At 37.2% G+C, this 18,004-nt stretch overlaps 1 protein-coding gene across 7 annotated transcripts in view; it reads right to left on the bottom strand.

The window, feature by feature from the left end:
• The window catches only part of LOC136845009 (uncharacterized), a 57,275-nt gene extending 40,555 nt beyond the window's left edge, over positions 1-16,720 (bottom strand). For 2 of the 7 annotated variants that reach the window (XM_067114671.1, XM_067114675.1), the window contains exons 1-5: positions 16,355-16,513; positions 4,463-4,627; positions 3,619-3,663; positions 1,678-1,749; positions 1,016-1,189 (exon numbers count right to left, since the gene is read on the bottom strand). In XM_067114671.1, coding sequence (XP_066970772.1) covers positions 1,016-1,189; positions 1,678-1,749; positions 3,619-3,663; positions 4,463-4,627; positions 16,355-16,357 — 459 coding nt within the window. In that variant the 5' untranslated portion in view covers positions 16,358-16,513. Of the gene's footprint in view, positions 1-1,015; positions 1,190-1,677; positions 1,750-3,618; positions 3,664-4,462; positions 4,628-16,177; positions 16,319-16,354 lie in introns of those variants that run through there. The other 5 variants (XM_067114672.1, XM_067114677.1, XM_067114676.1 and 2 more) reach the window with 4 other exon arrangements.
• Between the last annotated feature and the right edge of the window lie 1,284 nt (positions 16,721-18,004).

Below are 18,004 nucleotides of genomic sequence, written 5' to 3'. Positions count from 1 at the left end.
TTCACCTACTCTGTGGCTGACCTCTTCTTGTATCCTATTATTGTCCAGAGAATTTACTCCTAAAAACCTCCACAAATCATCCGTGTTTCTGTTAACCACTATAAACTGGTCAATAATTCTCAGCTTGCCCCTCTTGCACCCATTTTCACCAGTGTCTGATATTTCTCCTCACTATCCTACAGCTCATCTACAACTACTGCCATACTCTATGATAACTTGTGTCACTCAATCCACAAAACGATCAGACAGTCAAGGAACATAACATAACCTTGTCTCAGACCCACTTTTACACCATGCAACCTCTTCAGAAGAGACATGCCAGGCTTACTGCTTCTTTCACAATTAAGCACTCTTCTTCCTTATTTTTGCTTCTTTTGCTCTACAATTTCTCCTTTAAGAAAGTGACACTTTTAGCCTGCTGATGCAAAACTTTGTACCAAGTACTCAGTAGAGATTTCTGACCACATGCATATTGGTGCTTCTCTCGAGATATTCATGACCACAGAATGTGCTCCTATGACCCAAATAGCCTTGTCAGCTTAATGCAGGAGAGAGGAAAGTGTGAGTTTTTGTATATCCAAGTAAATTCAAATGGGATTCGAAAGATTACCAGAAATAATCAAATTTCTCTGGTGTCAATATGACCACTTTTGTGTGGTTAAAAAGTACTTTTTTTTATCTTTATTGCTGTTATCCTGTTCACTTGTTGGTTACTGCAAATCATAATTTTCAATTGAAAATTAAACATGTTACCACTTTTCTCTTTATGAATGGGGTAACCAATTTTTGTAACATTTCATATTTTCAACTCCCTCCGAGTGATTACTCTGTGGATATGGAGGCAAGAGCCCATTAACAAAATAATCTGTCAGATCAGGAAGCACAGTTCAGCTGCACAGCCCTTGCGAGAAAACACAGAATCAGTGGTTAAACTTCAATCATTGTCCATATTTTGTTTGTGCCTTATAGTCACCTTGCCTACTGTATGAACAGGCACTCTAGTCATATTCGGTACCTTGCTCAGATGGGTTGATGTTGAGAGATGAGCCCTCATCGTCTGCTTTGTCTTGAGGGGCTTCTCACAAGAACTGCAGTAATATGAATCTCCTGGTCCCAACGGTTCAGTCACTATTCCTAGTTTGATAGCTCTTTCCAAGTCATCGTTTGTCACAGAGTCCTTGGAAGTGTCCTGCGAGAGGAGGAATAATGGAAAATTAACTAAAGCTTTCTAAATGGATACTGACTGTTGATAGCAAAGAACTAGAAACCTCAAAGCTTGTATCTAGCATTCTGATATGTGGTTGCAGGCCAGTGTATCAAGAGTGCATCGAGAGCCCATACACACTTAGCGCTACACACCTCGACCTTGCTCACAATAATATTGAATTCACCAGACCTTGGGAGTAACGTACAGCCAAGTGAAATTATAGCAAAAGGTGCTCCTGAGAATTCCTGCCAGTGCCGAAGTTTTAACCAGTTAGAATTCTCTGTGAATGCAAGTTATTCCCCAAGGTATAGGGAATTCGATATTAATTGTATTTGTGGGATAATATTTTGTGTGTGTGTGTGTGTCGGGTGTCATAAAAACCAAGACAGTAATGTAGTCGTATATAAATCCGCACTGAATATTGGCAATGAGGAAAACATGGACAAGAAAACAACTCAAGAAGTACCTACCTGGAGAGGTCTCACAGACGTTGACTTGCGTGATGGTTCCCTTGGCATTGCGTTTTGTAGCTGTAAAGAAAGCTGTAAAGAAGATAATAATGTGTATACATTATATATATATATATATATATATATATATATATATATATATATATATATATATATATATATATATATATATAATATATATATATATATATATATATAATATATATATATATATATATATATATATATATATATATATATATATATATATATATATATATATATATATATATATATACACACTGTATGTATATTCGAACAATTTCCATGTGTCTTTTCGTATGCACAGACCAGAATCAGAAGACGTATTGACAATGAAATTCAAGACATGTTGACAATAAATCTAAACTCCTGGAAGTATTTATCCTGTAAAATGAGTCATAAGAGTTGGAATTCTGTAATTGACAAGAGAGAAGATTTGTAAAAACCAGCATACTGCCACGATTATACCACCTCTGACGCTGACATATCCTTTGAACATATCCTTTCACCTAGGCTGACCTGTTTCAAGCTTCTAATTATCATACTACATTCTTTCAATTCTTCTTACGGTTCATATACTACGCAGTCAGTTCACCTCAGCAGATTCAGTCTTGTTTTTCTATTGGTCACATTCAACATCCACGCCTTCAGGATTTCCAACGTGAGTTCCACAGACACTCCAAGTCCTGCCCCATCTTTTGCACACCTTCTGAAACCTTCCTTGCTTCACCTACTCTGTAGCTCGCCTCTTCCTTGCTTCACCTACTCTGTGGCTCGCCTCTTCCTTGCTTCACCTACTCTGTGGCTCGCCTCTTCCTTGCTTCACCTACTCTGTGGCTCGCCTCTTCCTTGCTTCACCTACTCTGGCTCGCGCCTTCTTGCATCCTACTATCGTCCATAGAATTTACTCCTAAAAAAATTTAAAAATCTCACTAGATTCCATTCACTTGTGTAAACTCATTCTTCCACCCACTCTCAACTTGCTCCCATTGCAAACACTTTCAAAACTGTTTCACTAGTGCCTGCAGCTTCTCTTCACTATCCCCAGTAAGTAGCATATCTCTGCAAGCATCAGCAATTTATGGCTCATTATCTTATCATCCAACTCACCTACATCCTCTACCCTTACATAATGGTCTTTACAGCATCCCTTTGGCCCCGGACTGCAACCTCTTTCATTCCTTTTACTGCAACTCCGTTCATATTCTCTCTTCCATTTGACAGTTCTTCATTGGCGGGATGGGTAGAACTCTTGGCTAGCACGCCGTTGGCCCAGCGTTCGACTCACCGACCGGCCAATGAAGAATTAGAGAAATTTATTTCTGGTGATAGAAATTCATTTCTCGTCATAATGTGGTTCGGATTCCACAATAAGCTGTAGGTCCCGTGGTTAGCCACGTAAAATAAATCTAATCCTTCGGGCCAGCCCTAGGAGAGCTGTTAATCCGCTCAGTGACCTGGTTAAAACTAAGATATACTTCTCCTTCCATTTGACTTTCCACCCTCTCTAACAATTGTTCCACAGTGCAACTGTGAGGTTGTCCTCCTGTTATACCTTCCAAATCTTATTGTCCATGTCCCTTTCAGGACTGAATGACCTCAAAGGTTCCAGTGCCTGGCCTTTGGCTTAAATTCTATATTCTGTTATGTATCTACTGCCCTGTTCTTTGATATCTCATGTCACTCAGTCCACAAAGCTAGCAAACAGTCAAGGAGACAGCACATACCCTTGACTCAGACCCACTTCTACACCATGCAAACTCCTCAGCAAGGGACGCCCTGCCATTTTTTTCCCACATTTACAAAGTGTTCTTTCGTTTTTCTTCTTTCATTTCTTCTTTCACTCCGCAGTCATTGTCAGTAAGTGATTCCAATCAAAGCTCCCAAAAATGAATTCGTAATGTTGAGGCAAAGGTTTACCTGGACAGTTGTCCTCCTGGGAGCGCAGTCGTAGTCTGCGGAGTTCTGTTAAAGAAAACAAGTGTAATTATTAAATGTACACCTTAGATAAAGCAAGCCTTGTACATCTGTTCAACCCACCAATGTCGACTAAATTCCAGGTACATCACTGCAAATGGCAATTGAGCCTCAACGGATTTTTTCGCTACCCTTCCAAAACATAACCTTTGTTAAGAATCCCACATCACTAACGAGAAGACCCCAGGATCGATGACACGGGGGGGAAATAGCCTTGTGTGTGGTTTCTGAACAATCCGTTGTTCCCTTGTTGACTTTAGTTTAGAATCTTGTACCGGTTGTTTTGTAAATATTGGTAGATTTTATTTTTGTTTTTACGCGGCTTCAAAAGGAATCAATTTCTCCTTGTTGAAGTACCGGTTATTGTGAACTAATATCTAAGTCTCTGGAGTTTATTGTCATTGTTAGTATTTCTTTTGTTATTACCCTGATTATTATCATTATAGAGTTTTGCTTTTTTCAGTTTTCGTATTTAGCCTTCTGAACCTGACTTCTGTAACCACCTGAGGTCCCTAACTGGAAATTGTTGCTATTTTTTCTGCCTCTTCAGCAACTGTGCAGACATTGCCGATTATCATTTTTATTATATCGTTATCTCATGCATCTACAGTAGATTGTGTGTGTTATTGTCTCTACTGTGTATATTCCATGCATGTGGCCTTGAGCTGAAGTAACATGTATTCTTATTAATTGTTATTATTATTTCGTGAATCGCATGAGACCTAAAAATCCCAAAATCTCGCCTTAGTAAACGGACGCGCAACCACGGCGGGAATATGACTCCTACCTCTGAATGGACTTTGGTTCTGAGGTGCGCCTTCACAGTGTCCTTCGACTTCAGAGCTGTTCCGCAGACGTTGCAGTAGAAGGTGGAGTCCCTTCGCTCCTCCACGACGCCTGCTCCGATCGCGCGATCCAGCGCCATCTGCGGAGTTTCTCTTCCTCCGTACGCCTGGAAATGTGGATAAAGACTCGGTATAATTCTGAAAACATAGAAGAAAGCGGCAGAGCAGAAGGCTTGATAAAGGTGAAACAGCCTGGAAAAAGGTCGATGTTGAATGAGAATACAAGAGGAACCAATATTCTCTAGCCCTTGTGTAATACATATGAGTGTTAGTCAGCTCAGCGGTTTGGTTAAACTACTTTAATACAACTACGTGTCATCGTATTCCTCCGAATTCTGGAACTCGAGCAAAGAGTTAAATACTGTAGTACAAACTTCAAATATGTTATTCATGGCTTGAGCTGTGTGTATTTGCACACCTCTTCCCCCAAGATCTGCAATCCTAGGAAAACCATCTTAAAACCGGTTTTTATTTTTTTACATCTTTATATGCCCTGTTTGCCTATTCCCCTGACCAGAAATTAGCCAAGTGTGTGTGTGTGTGTGTGTGTGTGTGTGTGTGTGTGTGTGTGTGTGTGTGTGTGTGTGCGCGCGCGGGCCTGCGCGCATAAGTTGAAACGTTTCTCCCTTCTTAGATTTATAACATGACACACTGGGGCCTTGGTGCTATAAATACGGGAGTGTGATTCTCTGCAGTCATCTGTGTTTATAAAGATCCTTTTTGACCACTAGCAGATTGTTTAGTTTGTGACGATGAGATGGCACCTCAGACTCTTCTAAACAACCACGAGATGAATTACTGGCTAGTCTCAAAAAAAAAAAAAAAAAAAAACTGGAAGGAAATAAACTGGCAACCCAGAATCACTAGGCGATCAATGGTTACTGGACGGTACTACTTCTTGTGCTAGACCAGGACCAATACATTATGGTAAAAATACTGTATATTTCCCCACTTGGGACACTGATACTTAATCGTAACCTACAGTTGATTTATATAATAATGAACAACATAAACCAACCTCCGGAACTTGCTAAGTATAATAAAGAATGCAACGGAACCTTTAGGGAACTCTGTGGAACCTCCTGGTGGAACGCACGATGACTGGATACTTCGGGTCTGCACCGGAACATTAAACAAAAGTATATCACCGTAACAAATCAGAAAACGAACAGCAGGATCGTAAGTATATGAGAGAGAGAGAGAGCGTTGTGTGAATGACAGCAACAAACATATATTACTTAGCACAACCCAGTCATACGCCGGACGGTGAAATTACACTTCCTTTTTGTAAACAAAACCTCTCAAGAACTAATGGACGGAATTTGATTGAAATCTGCTGAATTTTCACTGGGTATCTCACTCAAAATGAAGCTGTTTGTTCGTGAAATTTTAAGGTAATGGAAGGACGGGCAAAGTGAAACAAACGTCTCAGAGAATTGACTGAAAATTTTATCATAATTGTCCTCTGATTTAATAATATGCTGCAAATATTGACGTACTACATATTTCAAATGAAATCTAAGTAAAAATAAACGCCGAGAAGTGGACTATAAAATAGATATCCAAGCATAGGGTGAAGCACAACACTCAGAAAGTTTTATCTTTATCGGAAGCGGGTAGAGACGTGGGCGGGGGGGGGGGGTAGTGTTGTGCAGTACTCGAGGTTCATTGCGGCGTCCCTTTGGCCGCCAGCTGCAACCCCTTCCGTTCATATGCTCTTTCTTCCATCTTACTTTCCATCCTCTCCTAACAAATGATTCATAGTGCGACTGCGAGGTTTGCCTCGTATTGCAACTTCCAAACCTTTTTACTGTCAATTTCCGTTCTGACGTCAGTTGCCATTCTATATATTCTTTCATAGAGAGCTCAAGATTTGGAATTACCTTTTTATACTCAGCGAATAATGGAGAATGGGCTGACCTATTCAAACTCCATGAGATAAGAACGAAAAACATCACAACAGGATGTTGTCAGTCTCTTTATCAGAAAGTAAGCCTGCTTTTTCTTAGCAGTGCATGTTATCATGTATGTACGTACAGATGTATACACACAATATATATAAATATATATGTACTGTAAATATCATATGCATGTACATATGAATTATATATATATATATATATATATATATATATATATATATATATATATATACTACACACATATGCATATACATATACATACACACATATATTATTATGTCACGATGCGTATCAAGTACCTGGTTATTACACAACTAATCTCAAGATTCAAAATATACCTCACTTCAGCCAGATACCTGAACTCTCATAACATTAATTGTTACGACTGAGTACTCTAAAGGTAACAGTGATCCCTTAAGAAAAAACTTATTTATCAATCACTTGAAAAATCAAACTAAGTTCGTCAGAATATGTGTGAGTATAAAAAATTAAACTAGAAATCTTCTAGAGTAAAAGGGCATCACTCCATCAAAAAACTCTAACTGTTTCCCTGGTCTTAATTCACTTTAGCAAAACTAAAAGAACAAAACATGTTTATCACTTTGCCTTATGCACACAAATCAATCCTATTCACTGTTGATCAATAAATGAAACACTGTTTTCTAAAAATGTTAAATACAAAAATTTATTTTCAGATTCAAAGTTTATAACTAGAATTCACAATTAATTAGAATTCACAATCTGAAAAATTTACTATTAGTTGAAAATAACACAAACTCAATGAATTCTTGAATTAAATTATGAAACAAAACTAATTCACAAAACTTTATCAGGAATTTAAATTAATCAAGTAAAATTTAAACTATCAAAGGATTACTCAAGATTTAAAAAGAAAATCTCAATAAATAAATCAAGTATGCAATGTTAAATTAAGTATGCAATGTTAAATTAAGTATGCAATGTTAAATTAAGCATGCAAAGTATGCAATGTTAAATTAAGTATGCAATGTTAAATTACCAAGAAATATTTACAATGCTATGTAAATAAATGTTACATCACAAAACATAAAAATGTGAAAATATAAAGAAATTGTAAATAGAAAAACACACAAAAATACACGTAAGATTTATCAATAATGATTTCACTTGTTCAAAATTTCCAACTTATCACACCATAACCTCCTAACTTATCATACCATGGTATCAATAAGTAAAATTTCACGTTACCTTACACAACTTGTGAAAACCTCTGTAAATCACTTGCTGCAGCTGCGTTACAATACACACTTTTACCAGGCGCCGTTACGAACTAAATAACTTTTGCTAAATTCAGATCTCAAAAGTTAATGTTAAAAGTGACCACAAAATTTACGTTAAAGTAATCTCTTCCTAATTAGGAATGAGAGAGAGAGAGATATGGAAACCAAATCGACTGGTCTCAGAAATCAGAATGAAACAAATTTAGGATTCAGTAATACGTGAAACAATTACATGATGTCATTAAAGCATTTTAAAAGATACAAAAGTTCTAGAAGCAGGAGGTGACGTCATTAAAGCGTTTTGGGTGCGATACAATGGAGAAGCTTCTAGAAGGAAAGTTACGTCATCCCAGCAAAACGTTTTGAACGCATCTTACAAAACATGACGTAATTGATCAGGACACGTATTCTTTCTCGCAGTGGCGAACGTGACTCAAACAATGCATGCAACAACATGAAATCACTCGTCTTGAGCCCGTATGGGACGAATTGGCGTTTGTTTTGCAAATCTGTCATCGCTAACCCAAAACAAAGCGTTCACTCTTATCTGAACTGATGACAATTGAAATGAAACAAGCCCTTCCTGGACACACACACACACACGTGTTCAAATACTACGCTTTTATCAAGAAAGATATTCGGCTCTAAATTACGTTACTATTAAAATTATAACAACAATTCTAAATTACGCTATCAAGTAATCATTAGTACTTTTGAGATCTGATGTCAAACTAAATATGACACTTCAACAACCATTATCATTAAACATAACACATGAAAAAGTAAATGTCAAAATTATAGGAGGATATACGTATTACAAGGCAACATCATGAAATTCCTCCTCGAGAAGATTACTTATCCCGGTTTGAACAGCGATTCACAACGGGATAAATAATCTGCTATGACATTATCTTTTCCTGAAATGTGTTTAACACTTACATTATATGGTTGCAGGCATAAAGACCACCTGGTCAGTCTCATATTATTATTTTTCATCTTATTGATGAATGAGATTGGCTTGTGATCCGACAATACTAAAATTTCTTCATTCCTAGGTCGGTTCACATACACTTCAAACTTTTTCAATGCTGTGATTAATGCTAATGTTTCTTTTTCAATTGTTGAGTATGTTTTCTGGTGCTTTTTCAACTTTGAAGACATAAAACATACTGGATGTAAGATTCCGTTGTCATCTTTTTGAAGTAGAACAGCTCCAATTCCACAGTCGGATGCATCAACTTGTATCACGAACTTTTTATTGAAGTCTGGAGCTTGAAGCACTGGTCTTGAAGTTAATATGGCTTTAACCTTCTCAAATGATTTTTGACATTCTGGAGTCAATCAAACTTTCTTTTTAGGACTGGTTAAGTCAGTTAAGGGAGCTACTACGGCTGAGAAATTTGGACAGAACGTGATAAAATCCAGCCATGCCCAAAAATCTTTGTAGCTGTTTCCTCGTAGCAGGAGGGGTAGCCTTACGGATACCTTCTACATTAAGCGTCAATAGGAGCGAGAAGGCCTTTTCCAACTTCAAATCCTAGATAATGTACAGTTGCCTTTCCAAACTCACTTTTTGTAAGTTGATTGTTAGTCCTGCTTCCCAAGTTTCTTGAACACTTTCCTTAATATCTTCAGATGTTCTTCCCATGTATTAGAATAAATCACAATGTCATCAAGGTATACACCTACTCCTTCTATTGATCCTAGTAGTTGATCCATCACTGCTGGAATGTTGCAGGTGCATTCATCAGACCAAACGGCAAAACAGTGTATTGATTCAGTCCAAAAGGAGTAATGAAAGCTGACAGCAACTTAGCATTCTCATCTAAGGGAATTTGATAATATCCTTTCAACAAGTCTATCTTGGAAACAAATTTGGCTTGCCCAATATTATCAAGTAATTGATCAATAAGAGGCAAGGGATAATTGTCAGCCACACTGATGGAATTCAGTTTCCTATAATCAGTACACATCCTAAATGAGCCATCTGGTTTCTTCACTAACACACAAGGAGAACTATAATGACTTGAACTGGGTTCTGCTAATCCATGCTGCAACAAATATTCAACTTCTTTCTTCAAAACATCTCTGATGAAAAGGCGATAAGCGATAAGCTCTCATTTTAAAAGGTTTCCATCTTCTGATCTTTATCTCATGCTTTGTCAGATTGGTACACCTAGGTACATCTGCAAAATTTCAGGGAAACTTTGAATAACTTCACTTAATTCACTACTTTGCTCAATACTCAGATGTTTTAGTTTATCTTCCAAATTTTCTAATATTGAAGAATTGTTCATCTTGTTTTCAGCTCCTAATTCATGCCGTCATCATCCTCTATAGATGAAGTTGTCTGTGTTATTGACACTGTTTCAGTTTTAGTCTCTGAGAAGTAAGGTTTCAAAGATTCACATGTATCTTCCTCTGTCGTTTTCTTCTTCCTGGTGTTTCAATCTGCATAAGTTGATCACTTAACTTCTCTATTATCCTATAAGGACCTTGAAACTTATTGGTAAGGGGGAAATCTTTTTCACTGGTAAGAACACTAGAACTTGCTGTCCAATACTAAAATTTCTTAGCTTAGTTTTAGCATCATATTTCCTTTTTCATTTTCTCTTGACTTATTTTCAAATTTTCTAAAGAGAATTTTTCTAATTTCTCTTAATCTTTTCCTCAAGTTCTTCACATATATTCTCCTTGGATTTCCTCTTGATTTCTCTTCCCAATTCTCTGCAAGAATCTTCAATGGACCTCTAATGTCTCGACCAAAAATCATTTCATTTGGTGAACATCCCATGCTTTCTTGATAAGCATTCCTAACTCAAATAACATTAAAGGTAAACCAGCATCCCATTCTCTTCCTGATTCATTACAATACTTAGTTAACATACTTTTCAATGTCTGGTGGAACCTTTCCAAGGCTCCTTGAGTCTCTGGATGATAAGCAGTTGATAACTGTTGTTTTACTCCTAACAAGTTCATCACATCCTGGAATAATTTTTTAAGTAAAGTTCGTTCCTCTATCACTTTGCACAATTTCTGGTATTCCAAACTTGGAGTAAAACTCACCAACTTCTCAGCAATTACTTTGCACTTATACTTCTTACAGGAATCGCCTCAGGATACCTAGTCACTGGACACATTAATGTTAATAGATATTCATTTCCTTTCTTTGTTTTCAGGAAGTGGCCCAACCACATCTATAATTACCTTGCTAAAGGGTTCTCCTCTAACTTCTATGGGATGTAGGGTGCTTTCTGAATGGTTTCATTCAGGTTTTCCAGCTATCTGGCACGTGTGACACACTCTGCAAAATTTGCTAACGTCCTTGTGAAGTCCAGGCCAGAAAAAATACTTCAAACCTTCTCAACAGTCTTCCTGATTCCCATATGTCCAGACTCATTGCTACTGCTACAACTTGTTTTCTCAATGGATATGGAATCAAAATTTGATGATATTCACCCCATTCAGCATTTCCTGGTATATCTGCAGGTCGATGCTTCCTCATTAGCAATCCTTCCTTAGATAATAACAGGTAGAGGTTTTGTTGCATCTCTTCTTGATCAACAACTCTGAAGAACAAATCAGCCAACGTTGTATCCCTCTTCTGCAGTTTCATTAGCTTCTCTTGTCACTTGACCAACTTCAAGGGCCGAATTCTCCATATCTGCTAACTCTGCTTCTACAGTTTCACTACTATCTTCAGGAACTCTTTGACTACTCGGAGTCTCTTTCAATAACAACAGGATCCTCTTCTTCTTGGGAAATCTCTTCACTACTAACACTAGGGAAACTTCACTTTTCCTGGAACAGTTCTTCTAATCTTAAAGATCCTTCACTTGATTCTTCTAGTGCAGGTAAATCCTCAGTATTTTCACTTGCAGACATAGTTCTCTTCATACTCCTGGTAGTTACACAACTTGGAAATAGGTGGGGGTTTTTCTTCTCTAAATCTACAGTAGGACTAACCCTTAATGGTTTGTCTGTCACTATAGGACAAGGAACAAATGGTACACCACCAACTTCATTACCCAGTAAAACATGTACACCTTCAACAGCTAGTGAGTCCTTTTACAGCAAAATCAACATTTCCTGTCACCAATTCACAGGACAAATGCAAGCGGCATATAGGGGAGTTACCTCTTCTCCTCCTATACCCTTCAAAATAACTGAATCTCCAGTGAGATTCTTCTCCAACTGTGGTGAGCACCACGAACTACCACACTATGGTTACTCCCCTATCACGTAACACCTTGACTGGTACCTGCACACTTCCTCCTTGAGTTGTCAGCGTACCTTCATAGATATATGGCTTAAAAGCCTCCAAGCTGCTCAGCCACTCACTGCTTGAAGTTACATTTCCACTGGTTGCTAAACACTCTGCTTGTTTAGTCTCAGTCTTCCCACACTGCTCTTCGTAGTTTGCTTCACCTGGTTACCTTTAACCACTTGACCAACTGGTTTGGTCTGCTGTTGTGTCTGATAACAATCTCGACTGTAGTGTCCTACTCTTCCACACTTGTAGCAGACAACATTAGTCTTCTGTATCTGTCTTGAAAACTGACTGGATGATGAGGATTTAACATTTAATTGCTGAGGGTGTTACCTGACTTTGTATTGGCATAGCCACTAGAAGGATTTCCAGTTGTAATGTTCCTGAAATTTGGATGAGATCTGAAACCTGTGCGTTGTTGGTTCTGGTACTTGACATTATAATTTCTTTGCTAGAAATTATATTAAAATCTTCGCTCAATGTAGCAGCTTTGTCAAGTTTTTAACCTCTCTCTCTCTTAAATAGGCTCTTATGTGTTCAGGAATTCCTCTAAGATATTGTTCTAGGACTACTAACTCCTCAAGTTCGTCCATAGATTTAACTTTAGCAGCCTCCAACCATCGTTTAAAACATCTTCTTACTTTGTAAGCATAATCCAAGAAAGTTATCTTGTCATCCTTTCTCAAAGATCTGAATCTTTCATTATAATATTCAGGGTCATCTGGTAAACTTGTAGCACATTATGTTTGAGTACCTTGTACTCTTTACACTGATCAGCTGATAAGGCTAAATAGGCACTTCTTCCTTTACCAATGAGAACACTCTGTAACAAGACAGACCATTTATCCTCTGGCCATCCCATACCTGAAGCTACTTTTTCAAAGTGATCAAAAAACTCATCTGGGGCTTCTTCTGTAAATTTCAGAATTAACTTCTGCACTCTTACTACATCAAATACAGGGTCTGAATTACCTTGAGTAGGGTTACACGGTATTACAGGTAATGTGGATCGAGCTTTTATTAACTCCATCTCCCTTTCATGTCTTGCTCTTTCTCTCTCCTCTTTTGCTCTTTCTCTTTCTTCTTTTGCTCTTTCTCTCTTTCTTCTTCTGCTGCTTTTTCTTCTTCTCTGTCCTTTCTTTCTCTTTTCTCTCTATCTTCTCTTTCTCTTTCTGCTTGCATTTCTCTCTGTCAGCCTGTATCCTCAGCTTAATCAAATTTTCTTCTGTTTCTATACGTCTAAGTTCTGCTTCTGCATCACTTTTCTCTTTCTTTTTGCTCATGTTTATCTGTAAATTCTGCCTCAGCTGCATTCAACAATTCCTGTGACTCTCCTAACTCTTCATCTACTTTACAGAGTCCATCAATGCTTGGATTGCAATATATTTGATTTGTGCCTTAATCATACCACTAGACACATTACCCCCACATGCTACTGCTAAAGCAATCCACTGTGCCTTAGTCAGGTTGGATTCAGATAACTCTTGGATGGAGGGAGCTGCTAAAAACCTCTGAACATTGAACAGAGCCATTTTCTCTAAGTTACTCAACTAAATAATTCACAATACAAAGCAAAAAATAACTATGTGGTCACTCTCCTATCAAAATATATCCCTAACACCACCAGTATAAACCATAAACCAGAGTGATATTTTGTTTTGTTCCACGGGTCTCTGGGCACCAAACAATATTATGTCACGATGCGTATCAAGTACCTGGTTATTACACAACTAATCTCAAGATTCAAAAATATACCTCACTTCAGCCAGATACCTGAACTCTCATAACATTAATTGTTACGACTGAGTACTCTAAAGGTAACAGTGATCCCTTAAGAAAAACTTATTTATCAATCACTTGAAAAATCAAACTAAGTTCGTCAGAATATGTGTGAGGTATAAAAATTAAACTAGAAATCTTCTAGAGTAAAAGGGCATCACTCCATCAAAAAAACTCTAACTGTTTCCTGGTCTTAATTCACTTTAGCAAAACTAAAAGAACAAAACATGTTTATCACTTTGCCTTATGCACACACAATCAATCCTATTCACTGGTGATCAATAAATGAAACACTGTTTTCTAAAAATGTTAAATACAAAAATTTATTTTCAGATTCAAAGTTTATAACTAGAATTCACAATTAATTAGAATTCACAATCTGAAAAATTTACTATTAGTTGAAAATAACACAAAACTCAATGAATTCTTGAATTAAATTATGAAACAAAACTAATTCACAAAAACTTTATCAGGAATTTAAATTAATCAAGTAAAATTTAAACTATCAAGGATTACTCAAGATTTAAAAAGAAAATCTCAATAAATGAAATCAAGTATGCAATGTTAAATTAAGTATGCAATGTTAAATTAAGTATGCAATGTTAAATTAAGCATGCAAAGTATGCAATGTTAAATTAAGTATGCAATGTTAAATTACCAAGAAATATTTACAATGCTATGTAAATAAATGTTACATCACAAACATAAAAATGTGAAAATATAAAGAAAATTGTAAATAGAAAAACACACAAAATACACGTAAGATTTATCAATAATGATTTCACTTGTTCAAAATTTCCTAACTTATCACACCATAACCTCTAACTTATCATACCATGGTATCAATAAGTAAAATTTCACGTTACCTTACACAACTTAGAAAACCTCTGTAAATCACTTGCTGCAGCTGCGTTACACAATACACACTTTTTTACCAGGCGCCGTTACGAACTAAATAACTTTGCTAAATTCAGATCTCAAAAGTTAATGTTAAAAGTGACCACAAAAATTTACGTTAAAAAAGTAATCTCTTCCTAATTAGGAATGAGAGAGAGAGAGAGAGATGGAACCAAATCGACTGGTCTCAGAAATCAGAATGAAAACAAATTTTAGGATTCCAGTAATACGTGAAACAATTACATGATGTCATTAAAGCATTTTGGGTACGAGATACAAAAGTTCTAGAAGCAGGGAGGTGACGTCATTAAAGCGTTTTGGGTGCGAGATACAATGGAGAAGCTTCTAGAAGGAAAGTTACGTCATCCCAGCAAAACGTTTTGAACGCATCTTACAAAACATGACGTAATTGATCAGGACACGTATTCTTTCTCGCAAAGTGGCGAACGTGACTCAAACAATGCATGCAACAACATGAAATCACTCGTCTTGAGCCCGTATGGGACGAATTGGCGTTTGTTTTGCAAATCTGTCATCGCTAACCCAAAACAAAGCGTTCACTCTTATCTGAACTGATGACAATTGAAATGAAACAAGCCCTTCCTGGACACACACACACACACGTGTTCAAATACTACGCTTTTATCAAGAAAGATATTCGTTCTAAATTACGTTACTATTAAAATTATAACAACAATTCTAAATTACGCTATCAAGTAATCATTAGTACTTTTGAGATCTGATGTCAAACTAAATATGACACTTCAACAACCATTATCATTAAACATAACACATGAAAAAAGTAAATGTCAAAATTATAGGAGGATATACGTATTACAAGGCAACATCATGAAAATATATATTATATATATAATAATATTTCAGATAATACAGTACAGATTGTACGAAGTGAAGGGAAACGGTGACAGGGCTTCAAAGTGTTTGCAAGAAAATAAAGTAAAACTGAGCACGAGCAAGCTTGAGGACAGTTAGAAAGATGGATCAGTGAATTTCAACACAGACAGTGGAAGAATGATGCAGTTGATTCGCACAGGTATTTTGAAATAAACAGGTTGTTGAGCCAACTCTCTCTTATGGAAGTGAAGTGTGGATGGAGGTTGAATGCGAAAGAAAGATGGACTTTTTGTACGTCACATGTGGCATAAGAAGAATTTGAAGGATAAGTTTGGAAGTTTTCTGCACAGGAGTTTCTGTCCTGTCACTTGTGAAAGTGAAAGTTGTTTTATTCGTCTGCATTTTTATATGAAAAGTTATATTTTTGTAGAGACCCATTTCTCACAGCTGCTCATGGAAGATATCCTCCTTCGCATATGGAATCTGAACAGCTGAAGTTTTCAAAGAGCAAAGTGGATTGGTAAACTCAGTCACATACAACAAGGAGACACTGAGACTTAAAATCGGTGGGAAGTTTAAGAAAAGGAGGCTATGGAAGGCTAAGGACAAGATGAAGCCATTCTCTGACTCACCTGCTGATAACGTCCAAAACTGTGATAAAAGTGAAGACAATACCTGTAAACCTTGTTGCTAAGAAACACACTATATACAACTTGCAACCTAGTTGCTACCGCATCTGCACATCGCGAAAGAATGAAGATGGTGCCATTTATCACACAGTGGAGTATACTACAACTTATACTGACTAAATGAACACACAGACACGTCCTTATCAATGACACTGCACCCTACCATGTTAAGCTTAGGAGCAAAGCGGGTGTGCGTCACTGAAGGCAGTATCACTGACACTGACGGTCCAGAAGCTCTAGCAGCAGCTTCTAGCTAGACTGAACGGAAGATCGATCCGCTAGAAAGCGCAAGCCTAATACCGTGCGCTGACTGTTCCAGTGTGGAACACGTACTAGTCTAGTCATATGATTTAACTCTTCTTCTTCTTCTTCCTCTTCTTCTTCTTCCTCTTCTTCTTCTTCTTCTTCTTCTTCTTCTTCTAAACTCTAGCTTGTTTTTGCTTACGACTTCTGTTCTCTTGCAGTATGTCAGACAGAATTACGGCTCTGTACACAAGTATCCAATGCGTTAATGGCCTATGTTGCACCACTGTTGGCAATAGTGTCAATTTTTTGTTTTTCAATTCAGTCCCTTCTTAATATGCTTTTATGTTTCTTCATTCACTCAGTTCACTTCTTCACCTCCTGTTCCCTTCCTTTTGTACCTTTTCTTGCGTCATTCATTACCTCTGACAGTTATAGTTTTCCCCCCTCTCTCTCTCTCTCTCTCTCTCTCTCTCTCTCTCTCTCTCTCTCTCTCTCTCTCTCTCACAAGTGTCACTGATATCCGCCCTCCTTATCATAGTTCTTAACCAACTTTGATACGAGAAAGAGAGAGAGAGAGAGAGAGAGAGAGAGAGAGAGAGTTTGGGAGCAAATGGGGAATTTCCACTTTTTTGCACATCTTTTTTGCTTAGTAGACTCTATTTATTTATTAATTTGGTAATTTTTTTTAACAATTGATGATCTCTTTTTGTGTTTCCCATTACCTTCTGGTACTTATTTCAAATGAGCACCATGCTTTTGGGAGCTCGAATTTCAAGTCAATTGGCCCCTCTGGTGGGCTTGTACCATATGAATAGGGTCCACATTCTGAATAATAATAATAATAATAATAATAATAATAATAATAATAATAATAATAAGGGATCTTTCCTAGGTGGTGACCCCCAAGGGTTTTTACCTGGTATCTGCATCCACCTTTGGGGCGTGTTTAGTACAAGCCCGTTGGGGACGACCGCAGCAACATAAACAAAAGACTGTAAATGTCGTAAAGAAACATTAGTCCTAGATAACGACCCCCGAACTTTGTTGGGGTCATTGTCTAGGCAAGATCCGTAGCAATAATTGCTCCGAAAAAGTATCGCCATTAAAAGAAAAGAAAAATGCTCTCGAGTGTCGGTCTAGAGTCTTTGACCGAGCCTCACGAGGGACGGGGCCTTCAAAGGAGCCAGAAACGGACCCGCAGTACCGCCAGATTTTGTCCGAATACGCGACTATTATAGCTGATAATAATAATAATAACTCTGCAGCTTAATTCGTCGAAATTCGTGGTGTTTATATTAGTTTTAGCTGTTAGATTTTTACTTTCTTTTAAACTTGAGTATTTTGTATTTCATTTAATGTGTATATGTGTATATTTATACACGCACACACACACACACACACACACACACATATATATATATATATATATATATATATATATATATATATATATATATATATATATATATATATATATATATATATTGAAAGTACATATGACAATTCAGTACAGAGAGAGAGAGAGGGGGGGTGGGTGCTACCATTACTGAAGGTCTTTCATGCTGGT

The sequence above is a fragment of the Macrobrachium rosenbergii genome, chromosome 13 (assembly GCF_040412425.1).
Source record: "Macrobrachium rosenbergii isolate ZJJX-2024 chromosome 13, ASM4041242v1, whole genome shotgun sequence".
Classification (NCBI taxonomy): domain Eukaryota; kingdom Metazoa; phylum Arthropoda; class Malacostraca; order Decapoda; family Palaemonidae; genus Macrobrachium; species Macrobrachium rosenbergii.
The sequence above is the reverse complement of the archived record's forward strand: the minus strand, read 5'-3'. Positions and strand labels throughout refer to the sequence as shown.